Source organism: Mytilus trossulus, chromosome 4 (genome assembly GCF_036588685.1).
Source record: "Mytilus trossulus isolate FHL-02 chromosome 4, PNRI_Mtr1.1.1.hap1, whole genome shotgun sequence".
Lineage (NCBI taxonomy): Eukaryota > Metazoa > Mollusca > Bivalvia > Mytilida > Mytilidae > Mytilus > Mytilus trossulus.
In genome coordinates, this window is record NC_086376.1 from 88096995 (window position 1) to 88110032 (window position 13038).

Consider the following 13038-nt stretch of genomic DNA (forward strand, 5'->3'; position numbering starts at 1 on the left):
TGGAGTGTTCATACATTGAGCTATACCAGGACATGGTGGTTAAACCTACCTTGACAACTGTGAAGGTCAGGGGTCAGTTTATATCCAGTGGGACACCTACAGAAGTAACTTCCTGGAGTGTTCATACATTGAGCTATACCAGGACATGGTGGTTAAACCTACCTTGACAACTGTGAAGGTCAGGGGTCAGTTTATATCCAGTGGGACACCTACAGAAGTAACTTCCTGGAGTGTTCATACATTGTGCTATACCAGCACATGGTGACAACTGTCTTCTGCATTCATCCTCATCTGAAAATATTAAATTTTAAATAAAAGATCTATTTGCCAAATTCTGTAAAGGAATTCAACAAGATTACAGTTACATAAACATCACAAGTCTGAATAATTTTACCTATTATTACACACCATGATGTTTTAGTTACAATCAATGCACTAGGAAAGACTTGTGGGAATTCTTCAGTATGATTACAAATTTTCACCTTTAAGATGACAAAGAAAACAAAGTTACATTTTTCTCCTTGAAAAAAGATAACATTTGTTTTTGCTTTAGTGCTGTTTTGATAAACTGATTGATTGATTTAATAAAACATCACTTTCCCTTACATTGGCTATTTTATGGTGAAAAAGTTATGTTGGTGGCAGAAGTTAAAGTGCATGAGAGAAACGCTAAACTTTGGTAGGAAAATTTTATGTATAACCATGACTATTCTCTGTTTAATGATACTTTAGCATTACATGTACTGTACCATTCAACCTTAGCCAGTAGTAAAATAAAATATCTACTTTTCTCTAGAGAAATAATTTCACCAACTGTTTAAATTTTAACAATTCAAAGAATAACAATTTTATCACTGAACTAGTATACATTTTTGTTTAGGTTTTAGTTAGCCTCTGGGTGCAGGATTTTCTAGCTATGTTGAAGACCCATTGGTGGCTTTCGGCTGTTACCTGCTCTTTTGTCGGGTTGATGTCTTTTTGACACACTCCTCATTCCCATTCTCAATTTTAACACAATATTTTACCTTCACAGTTAAATGTTGTTGGATTATACAGGAATCCTGTATTACACTGACATCTGAAACTATCTGCTGTGTCAATACATTCACCATTCTTACATATGTTGTTTCCAAATATCTCACATTCATTTATACCTGAAAATACATTGAATACAATCATAATTTAATAATTTGAACTTGAAAGAAAAATATGACCATCAGACACAGTTTCCCCCATGTAAGTATACATTTATTTCTGGAACAGCCCTGACAAAGAAATATTCTAAATGTTCTGCTTTTGAAGAATCTTTTAGAATAATTGTAATGAAATAATATGATGATGTTTTTTTTTAAATGTTTTATTCTGGAAGGAAGCCAATTTTAAATTTCCATCATCATAATATAATACAATACACAATAAAAAACCAAAGGTCTAACTTTATCTTTTGCAAACATGTATAAAATCCTAAATAAAATAGTGGGTTTTTTTTTAATTTTTTTTTTAAAGTAATTGAAATAAACATGTTTTTCTATAATCTGACAATCTTTATACATATTTGTACTCACGGCTGATGTCTTTTGGTCCACATAGCTCACTATAGTTTCCTGTAATTACAATAAACAATAGACTAAATAAAAAAATACAAAATAGAACAAAAGATAAATATGAACACAGCACAATTAAAACTATTGCATAACTATAAACATATACTATTTTCTTTTTTCATATCCATGACAGTTATTACAATGAATATTGCAAATATTACAAATACTGAATAGAGAATGTGTCCATGGTAAACAGCTGAAGTCCCCATTTGCATATAACATTATAAAGGGACATAACTAAGAACAGTAAAGGTTACACTGCCAAAATTTGTACTTGATCTAAATATAATTAGTTTTGTAGTAATAAGCATTGTGTATAAGTTCCATAAAATTTGGTTGAGGCAAACTTAAGTTAGAGAAACAGAAACAAAAATTCAGCAATTTTCCAAGGCATAACTCTAGCATGGTAAAATCATACAAAGAACTATTCTTGTTACATATGACAGCATACCTGTCAACCTCTGAAAATGAAAAGACAGGTCATGACCTGCATTGAGAAAAAAAATCTCAGGTCATAACGCGTACGACATTCTGCGGGCTCAATTGAAGAACAAAAATATGTTTACATATAATTTATATAGTCAATATGTATATGAAACAGTTAGAACATGCATACAAGTTTATTTCAGACTATTGTTATATTCCATAGTAGCAGACTTGGCATTCTTTAAAAGAACTGCACTTGGTTTCAGTTCATAGCAATGCAAATGTGTATTCATTTTACAAGAAAGAAGAGCACACAGTGTATCCTTATTAAGATCAGCCCTAAACTCTGAAGCTATTTTCTTTACTAAAGAAAATGCCCTCTCACTGTCTGCATTGCTGTTTGGCAAAACCAGTAATGTTTTAGCAAGTTTTGACAAAACAAAAAATCTTGGCTTGTTAAGAAAAATGTCATGCAACTTGGACATTTCTCCCCAACATGTACCAATGTCAGTTTCAGGGGAAGTGCAAAGTGGAAGTTAATCTAATGGGATCAACTGATAGTCACTGAACTCATCTTGTAGCTTGTTGAAAATATCGTTACGTAGCTCAGGTAAACAGTCCTACATTTTGACTTTTGGTTACATCGAAAAAGACCGATAAAACCGAAGGTCGTATTACTTCTAAATACCGGAAACAATTCCGGTCAGAAATCCGGGTGAAACGGGTAATGTTAGAAATTCCCGGGACCCGCCGGGTAAAGAAAAACTCCCGGGTGAGAGGTGAAAATAACGGGTGTCACCCGCAAAAAACGGGTGAGTTGACAGGTATGTGACAGGTGATTGTTTTCAATATTCTTATTCAATCTGCATGATTTAATTTGTGTTTTATAAAAAGGTTTTCTCTTATCTAGTTTTTATTTTGTCACATGACTTTTTAGAAATGACTAGATTTTTAATACCGGACATTGAATACGAGATGGGTTCATTGATTCAGATCGAACATACGCCTGATCTGAAATTAAAGGTCAATGTTGCTTAATCAAAACCTTTATCTGAAACTTACTCAATTATATTTTATTGTATTAACTTACCAGATCCAGCATCTGGGCATACTTCACAGGGAGAATTCCAAGCTTTACCCAGGGCACTACAACAACACAACTTTTTTGTGACATTAGATGACAACGGATCTTCACAAATCAACTGGTACGGTCTGCTCCGCTGTGTAAAGTATGACGAATAACAGTTTCCTTTCCTCATGTCTAAAACAGAAACATCTGATTATATAAACACAGGCCTTCCAGTCATAAAAAATGTGAGCACTGACCAAACTTAAGACTTAAAACCAAATCAATAAAAATACTTTAAATTTAAAATATCAAGAGAACTGAGTAAAGTTTTATGATCGAGAGCCATTGGCTGTTCAGTTAACTCATACATTGGACCCAGGGAAGGCAACTTAAATTGTCCGCTATGGATGGGTGTGAAATATGGTGTGGAACAGGTTTAAAATGTATGCTGTAGTGTACATTTACTTCTATGGATGGTAACTCTGTTTTCAAAGTGCCTTCCTTTGGTACAATGTAGGTTTAAGGAAACAGCCCACCTTTGTATTAAAGATATTAAGTTATTTTTTATCTTTTTAATGGTAAAATATGGAAATTAGTTTAACTAACATTTGGTTTTAATAATTAGTGTTCATATGACTACGGATTTTGAAGCCACCAATAAATCAAAATATAAAAAAATCTTATGTATATAAAAAGAAGATGTGGTATGATGAGAAGATGTGGTATGAGTGTCTAGTCTGTTGAAAAAAAATTCTGTTCAGTTATTACAAATTGAGTACCACTTCATAAGAAATCATAAAATAATACTAACCCATGCAACCTTTTTCCCCAATCATGGGTACATATCCATCAGGACACATACACTTAAAACTTCCTTGTATATTGGCACAGGTCCCTTCTCCACATAATGAAGGATTCTCTCTACATTCATCAATATCTAAAAAAACAAAAAACAAAGTTCTGTAAAAACAAATTTCGCTTTATTTCTTTTTAATTTTCAGTCAAGAATTTTTTTACAGTTGATTTCCATCGTCATTTGTCTATACATGGCATTTGATCATATTTTGCAAATAAAATGACAGCCTTGGTGGTCTCCAATTTGCCTCAAATGTGGTAGAACAATAAGACTTTGGATGCTTTGTGGCTCTAATTGTTTTATAAGCAGTTTTCTATTACATTGTATTAAAGACTGCATGTTAATTGTTAATCACTCGGTGTATTTAGGTCATTTGTGTTATTGGGTTGTTTTCTCAATAACATATACATATATAAATTCTTCTTGCATTCATAACTATTGCGCGTTTTAGTCTACATTCATATCAACTTGAAAACAATGGCTCTTGACAAATCACTGAATTTACGCAACATCAAGCTGGATTAGTACTTGGATGGGTGACCGCCTAAGAATACAGGGGTGTTGTAGACATTTCTTTAACTACAGAACGTGAAAGGGCTGTATAGCCAGTCAAAAAGTTGTTTAAAACTCCTATCATCATATTCTGCGTTTTCCTGATAATAAGACATTTTTCAGATAAATACATACCTATACACCTGTGACCTTGTAATCTATAACCAGTAGGACATATACAGACATATCCACCATATGTATTCTGACATTCTCCCCTTCACATATACATACCTATACACCTGTGACCTTGTAATCTATAACCAGTAGGACATATACAGACATATCCACCATATGTATTCTGACATTCTCCTCCTTCACATATACCAGAGATTTCTACACATTCGTTTATATCTAACAAAACAAAGTACACAGTTCACATCCATACAGAGCAACAATTATAATATGCATAAAATTATCATGCAAATTACCTCAAGAACTCTTTTTAACAAGAAATAAACTAATGGCTGTTGATTGTTAACTTGACAGTAGTTATTCAAAATATTTTAATATTAACTGACTGATATTTTAAGCATATTCTGACAGAACAAAACAGATTTTCATCTTTATATCATTTCTTTACAGTTTAGTGTTTTTCCTGTACAGATTTTTTTATATAGTATACCTTCAATCTTTCTTAAATAACCACCACCCATCAAATTTTAATAAAAGTGCTTTCGTTCCCTCCCATACAAGTAATTCTGGAAAAGCCCTAAGTACATTTTATCAGTTCGCTAATCAATATAAAAGGGGAAGGGTTAAAATTTTTTTTTTTTTTAACTCTGCACATACATTCACAGAAATCTTGTTAGTGATTGTCTGAAGTCAATTCTGCTATTTGAAGAATAAATTTGGTCTTGATTACAGTTTCTTGTCTGCTAATGTTTAATTTATTAATAACTTTCATAGACTCCAAACATGCATGACAAAATGTAAAGAAACCAATCTTTTGCTCAAGATTGTATGCTCTCTTTTGGTTGTGGTTGTTAGGTTATTGCCTCTTTGAACTATATCCCATATTTTATATAAGTAAATACTTAACTTACCATCTATACCACCTGTTGTTGTGTTCCCTGGTTTGAATCCTGTACCACCTGGACAGAGGGATTTATACTCAGCTACAAAACAAAGAAATAAGATAATCAGGTGACTAACAAGAACTGTGCATCCATTTATTTTTGTTGGTACAAATTTTCATGGTTTGTAGAAAACTTGCTTATTCATGGTTATTTAATTTTGTGATTTTGGCAAAAGTTGCAAACATTCCTTAATAAAAAAAAAAATTAATTTGTTGAATATTCAAATTTATTGTTCCCCTGAACCCATCAAAAAATTGGATTCTAACGATTATTCATTAATCCCCCAGTTTGATAATACAGTTTTTCAGAAATTATCTTCCTCACAAAAAACCATGCATCAAATTTTTCACTAAGAAAAAGATAATCTTTATTGATTTCAAGATATTAGATTTGTTCGTTTTAATACTGTAAACATCATATATTCAGACTTATAATTAGAATTGTTGTTCGAATATAGAGAAATTCTAGGAAGAATTTTTGAACTAAGAAAACAAATAAATTTCTGCTTACATGATCCATTTCTGGGACAGTGCTCACACATGCCCCTTGCTTCACCCCATCCTCTCCCCACAGAACAGCAACATGAAGATCGTAACAAGTTTCTACCAATCTCTCCTCTACATCTACCAACTCCTTGTGATACAGCAGGCCCTTCCAAATAGCAGGTACCAATTCTTAAATCTAAATTACAAAATGTATTAGGCAGTGGAATTTCATGAAGATTAGTCATTAAGAACAAAAAACTTTTTTTTTTGTAGCTTATGCTTTAAAGTAAGGTTCTTCAAATATTATACATATACTAACTACCGTATATTTTCGAATTTAAAGCGCATCGTTTTATAAGCCGCACGGCCGTTTTTAGGGGGGAATATTGTTTTTGTCCTTACATAAAACGCACCTGAATATTAAGCGCACACTGAAGAAAACGTATATTTATTCTACTGACCTGATAGTGTCATGAATATTTTCTCCTTTTGTAACTCACACCGTAATTTGTTTCATTTCTATTTTCAGATTGGTGAGAAAGTTGAGAGTATTTTTGAATATATTTATTTGTGTCATATTAAAATAAAATATCGTAATAAAATAATTATACTTTTCTCATTGTTTTAATTATGCCAGTTTCGTTTGATGTTTTTTGTCAACAATGGCCATGTGTTGACAGCTTGGGTGTCCATTGAACTTTGTTGTTTTGATTAAAATAAGTATGGTATTGATTGCTTGTTTATTGTTTGAATTGGCATTAAGGATTTAAATTAATCTTAAAAATGTATGCATGAAAGGTCACCCAAGCCATAAAACTGCCATTGTTTACCTTGATTATGACCTACTTACCTGTACCCACGTGTGAAAACTGTTCACCCAAAAGTCAGATTTTTTTAAAATTAAATCAATCTTAAGAATTTTATTGTTGTCTATAAAATAAAAGTTGAAATTCTGAACGTAACAAACATTTTTCAATTTTAATTTGGATGAATACAACAAACAAAACAATTTACTTTTTGCAAGTCATTGTCTATTTTTAAATGAAAGTGTTATGAGCAATGACAAGGGGGATTAAAATAAGACGGCAATAAATAAATGTTTTAACAGATTAAATTATAAAAATTAGTATTCTTTTTTTTTTAGTTAAACATCCAATAATATTTCGTAAAGATATTTCGTTTTGAAACACAATAAAACGGCAAACAGTTACTCTTCAGTATTTTATCCTGTTTGGTACCTCTTCTCAAACACGATTATCTCTCTTTGTTTATGAAGCACTTTAAAGTGTCGATTTAAGCACATGCATCACCATCGTCATTTAAAGAAACTTGTAATATTGGCAAGACACACAATCACTTTCTTTATTATTCCATTAGAAAATTTTATATTAAAACACATTAAATCAACTAACAACTACATATTTATGATAAATACACAATTAATATCCTGTATGGACACAGTTATCTTTCTTTGTTTACGAAATGAACACTAACACATGGTTATCGACTTCCTGTAAACCAACAATGATTGAATGAAATAAAAACAAACGATTTAGTTAATATATTTATTTATTCATAACAAAATATGCAACATTAACAATTTATCAAGTCACTGCAAGCACTTGACAATCTGACTGTCTCCAGAAAACAAATCCAGATATTTTTTTTTCACCGTCGTCCTGAAAACAGAAAATAATACTTACATAACACGCACCCGAGTATAACACGCAGGGACAAAGACAGAGAAAAAAACCTGCGGCTTATTTAACGATTAATACGGTAATTACATAAGCACTTCTCTCAATAACCAGATTTTGAAATGTGTCCTAACCCAAGACAACTAAGTTTTATTTGGACTTACATCTTTAAAGAAAAAAAACTTTAAAATATGCTTACCTATGAACATGTTCTAAATGAACAAGCTTTTCTATATACAAATTTCAATTTTCTGACATTCAAAATTTTAAGTCTTATGTTCACTCCTTCTACAGACAGCATTTTAAGTTGTTGGTGCTTTCAATTTATCAACCCCTCAATTAACAAGCACTGAACGGTAAAGATTGTTTCAATTTATCAGTGGGAAGTAAAATTAAATATTGCATTAGTTGAAGTTGATTTTTAAAATAGCAATTCTAGAAAAAGGAAGATAACTCCAAATTTTTAAAGATGATTTTAACTATTACATCATTCTATTTTTAGAACAGATATTATATTCATGCATCTTGCAAAACTTAGGTTACTTTCTTGACAAGTGTAACATGATTTTGTGCCTTGAATATCTGAGCATATATTACATAAATAAATTTCTGGAAATGTTCATGAATAGGATGTATAGAATGTTATGATCAATGCACTATATTTTGTGTATTAAAAAAGGTAGTGATAAGCCTTGGATCATTTAGATATCAAGTAAGTCCTGTAAGGTCTTGTTTGCATTTCATGCAATCTTTACCTAAAAATGGTTGCAATTACATAGCATTATGCTATTCATATCACATATCTAACTTGGAGTCTTACCAATACAAGCTGTTCCAGATGGTGTCAGTGTAAAGTTTGGTGGACACTGACAAATGTACTTCCCACTGGTGTTGATACATGTTCCATATCTACAGTTATCTGGATTCAAACACTCATTTATATCTGAAAGTATTTTAAAACAATACTTTGAAATTAACTTATTTTTAAAATTGAGGAAATGAATCTTAATGAATAAGTTAAGACCAAAAAGATTACAGTTCAAATAAAATGCTTACAAAAAAAATCCCATAAAAGTGTTTAAAAATATTAGAAAGGACATAGAGACATCAGTTATTATTATCTTAATATGTGATGTAAAAATGAATAGCTTATAAATATAAAACAAGTGAAACATTGAGCTACTGCTCACTGATGATACCCCCGCCGCAAGTGGATAATATTAACAGTGTAAAAATATACAAGTGTTCGGTAAACAGGAAGTTGTCGAGGGATGAATCTGAAAACGCATCACACAGTATAGCTGACTTATATAAATCCTGAAACCAAATTTCAGAAATCCTTGTATTGTAGTTCCTGAGAAAAATGTGACGAAAATTTTCAACTTGGCTATCATGTGTAAAATCATACAAGTGTTCGGTAAACAGGAAGTTGTCAAGTGATCAATCTGAAAACGCATCACACCGCACAGCTGACTTAGATAAACCCTGAAACCAAATTTCAGAAATCCTTGTATTGTAGTTCCTGAGAAAAATGCGACGAAAAATATTCATGGGACGGACGGACTGACTGACGGACGGACAGACAGAGGTAAAACAGTATAACACCCCCTTTTTTTAAGCGGGGGTATAATAATAATTCAACAAAGGTAGTAATGAGGAACTGCCTTTTATTCACCCATTTATCTCATTCAGATCAAAACACTATCAAACTGTTTCCATCAGGTAAAATTGTTTTCAGGAACCAGTCCCTAAATATAACATGAGATATACCTGTACAATTTCCACCTGTCTGGTCCAGTGTATAGCCCTGTGCACAGTTACATCTGAAGTGTCCATATGTATTCTCACATTGTCCATTTACACACAAGTGCTTGAATATACACTCATCAATGTCTAAAAAACAAATAAAACATGATGTAATAATCAGTATAAAAAAAGTCTACTATAAAAAGATTTTGAATAGGGACAGAAATTTTGCCTTGTACCAGGCCAACTATAGACCCCTTTAAAAGTTGTTGCATGAGATCTTATTGTGCAGATGTGACACTCAATACACACCAAGCATTGGATTGAATGTCATCATTGTGACAAGGCATGAATGCATATTTGTACACCCTACACAGTGGAATGAATGCCCCACTTTGGTAAGGCTTTTACTACCTGTCTGAAAAAGACCAAAGTGACCATAATTCTTTTCCCCAGTCAGCCTTAGAGGTGGTCATATAAACCTTGATACAATTCTACAAAACAATTTTATAACAAGAATGTGTCCTAAGTACACGGATGCCCCACTCACACTATCATTTTCCATGTTCAATGGACCATGAAATTGGGTTCAAAACTCTAATTTGGAATTAAAATTAGAAAGATCATATCATAAGCAACAAGTGTACTAAGTTTCAAGTTGATTGGACTTCGGCTTCATCAAAAACTACCTTGACCAAAAACTTTAACCTGAAGTGGGACGAACGAAAGGACGGACGAACGAACAGAGCCACAGACCAGAAAACATAATGCCCCTCTACTATTGCAGGTGGGGCATAAAAAGTAGGTGAATATGAAATATTTTAAATATTTACATTTCAAAAGGCTATGAATTCTGTAAGAACAGTTGGTAGAAGCTGATTTTCAAAGTTGTCAGAGACAATTTTCATATCAATATCATAAAATTCTGTCAAGATATAAAGTTGTTAGATCACTTATATGACTTAAATTACTCCTTGACAACAATTCAACACCTTTTTACCTTACAAAGTCACAGCTATAATAATAAAATCTTGAAATTTTTCATTAATAACTCAACTTTAACTGTTTAGGAGGTGCCATGAAAATCTTGAAATTGCTACAACACACTATAATTTTTGTGAACAAATTTATTGGCTTTTTCTTATTTTTTGTAGTTTAGCATAACATGACTAAAACCATACCTTGGCAAGCTTTTTCATCTTCTGAAGTAGTAAATCCCATCTCACATTCACACCTATAACTGCCTGGAATGTTTATACATTGTCCATTCTGACAGGATAATCTGTCTACAGTACACTCATCAACATCTACAAAATATTTCAAAATAAAATCTGGGTACACTTATGTGACACACAAATATTGAGATCCAACTTAACTGAAAATGTGGCAATCACCAGCGACATGTTCACTGGATTATCGAGTATACAACTATATGTTCTTTCACAATGACAATCATATTTTCTTGTGATTTCAACAAAAACTGTGTTCAATACAAATAAAGCTGTCAAATCATAATAAGCAATATGCTTTTATCATAAATATTTTTAATTCCATGTATTTTCAGATGTTAAGTATGTTGTTAATAGATTATTTATGTCTTTTGGGAAATTCTTATTAACAACTACAATGTGGTCGAGGCAGTTGTTAGAAAACTTGACTCCTGAGTTTAAAGAATAAGTAAAATTTACCTCTACAATGGAAGCCATCGCCAGTATAGCCATCATCACAGACACATCTAAAACTGCCAGATACATGTATACAGGTGGCATCTATACCCCTGATGTTTATAGAACTAGTTAAAACTTTACCTCTACAATGGAAGCCATCGCCAGTATAGCCATCATCACAAACACATCTAAAACTGCCAGGTACATTTATACAGGTGGCATCTATATCACAGCCTCCATTGTTACGTGTACATTCATTTACATCTACAAAAATATCAATATCAAATTATTAAGAAAAGTATATCAGGTAAGTATACTTTAAACCAACCAGTTAACTTCTGCCAGTAAATTTGTCTCTTTCATATAAAAGCTACCGTTAACCTTTTATAATCTACCCTCTACACATAAACAACCCAATACAGCCAGAATTACACAAACTTTATATATATAGCTCAGGACCTTAATTTAATACCAGTATTGTCAGTTTAATATAAACCTCACCTCTACAGGTAAATCCATCACCACTATAGCCAGGTCTGCAGTCACACTTGAATGACCCAATGGTATTAATACACACTGCCTGTGGGTCACACCTAGCTGAGCCTTCTGTACACTCATCCAAGTCTGAAATAAACGTAAGATGTGATGGTTATATATATATATATATATATCATTCCTTAAAGAGTTTGCAACAGCGATTTAACTTAAGCAAACACTGAAGTGAATTTTAAAATAATGAGTATTCAAACTGCAATCCTAAAACCTATCAGTATACAAACATTTAAAGAGTTAATGGAAGAAAAGAAATACAGTATCTTTGCTGTATCTATTGGAAACCTAATTAAGCATCATAGACCATTTCCTCTGTTTCATATAATCATGATTTTATATACCTAACATGACAATACCCAAATTGCATCTATTTTGACAGTTTTTTCATCCCCTTTTTTTTTTTAACCATCCAGACAAAAGTTTCCATTCTGTGTTTATTTTGTAGATGTATCCTATATTTATAGTAACACCAATTTAATTTTTTATTAATATTGAATTGCAGAAAAATGGGGTTGAAACAATCCAGGATTTAATCATGAGGAGTACCCAAATTGCATCCATGCTTAAATTCACATCCTTAAAAATTGAATAACATGCAGATGTTATGTTCCATTTCTTCAAATGCTTAGATCAATTTGTCATTAGTGCATGTTAACTATCCATTTCATAAGAAATTAATGCTTGTAACATATTTATTTTGCTCATTTTAAAAAGATGACTTTTTGAGAACATTGTATGACGACGTCTCTGTAAGTTTACTTTTTCCCAGTGAGCGCTTCATCTGTTGATATTTACTGTAACCATTTTTTGTATATTTAAATATATTCAGCTATCTTGAAAGACATGTATAATGTCAAATCCTTAAATAATAAGTGTTTAGTCTCAAAGAAAACTTGTAAGATTTCCCTAGCTATTTTTGTTAAATAGATGCAATTTGGGTACTGTGACGTTAGATATCTTAGGTCATTAAAGTATGGAATTTATATTTAAATGTTCATCCTGGATCAATTCTGGATCTTTGAAGGTCAAAGTATTTCTAGGGGCGGGGTGAAGGAGGCGTCCTGATCCCGAAATCCGGGGCTTAAAAACATAAAACCCTGAGGTACAGAACTTTAATAAATTCCCAGATCCCGCAAGGGTCAATCCCAAAATCCTGAGCTTAAAAACACCTGATCCTGGAGTCCTGATAAAGGTCCTATCCTCACTATTTCTACATACAGTACATGTACACCCAGGATCACTTGTACTTTCCTTGACAGAATATCCTGGATTACATACACAGGTAAATGATCCATGAGTATTTCTACA

The 13038-nt window shown here is 32.2% G+C and overlaps 1 protein-coding gene across 1 annotated transcript in view; it reads right to left on the reverse strand.

Moving 5' to 3' along the window:
- Positions 1-13038, reverse strand: part of LOC134716885 (fibrillin-1-like) — a 138330-nt gene that overhangs the window by 69234 nt on the left and 56058 nt on the right. The window contains exons 31-42 of the mRNA XM_063579901.1: positions 11680-11802; positions 11320-11442; positions 10693-10818; positions 9536-9658; positions 8586-8708; positions 6094-6264; positions 5551-5622; positions 4739-4858; positions 3911-4036; positions 3121-3291; positions 1026-1154; positions 163-291 (exon numbers count right to left, since the gene is read on the reverse strand). Of these exons, the coding sequence (XP_063435971.1) occupies positions 163-291; positions 1026-1154; positions 3121-3291; positions 3911-4036; positions 4739-4858; positions 5551-5622; positions 6094-6264; positions 8586-8708; positions 9536-9658; positions 10693-10818; positions 11320-11442; positions 11680-11802 (1536 nt within the window). The remainder of the gene's footprint in view (positions 1-162; positions 292-1025; positions 1155-3120; positions 3292-3910; positions 4037-4738; positions 4859-5550; positions 5623-6093; positions 6265-8585; positions 8709-9535; positions 9659-10692; positions 10819-11319; positions 11443-11679; positions 11803-13038) is intronic.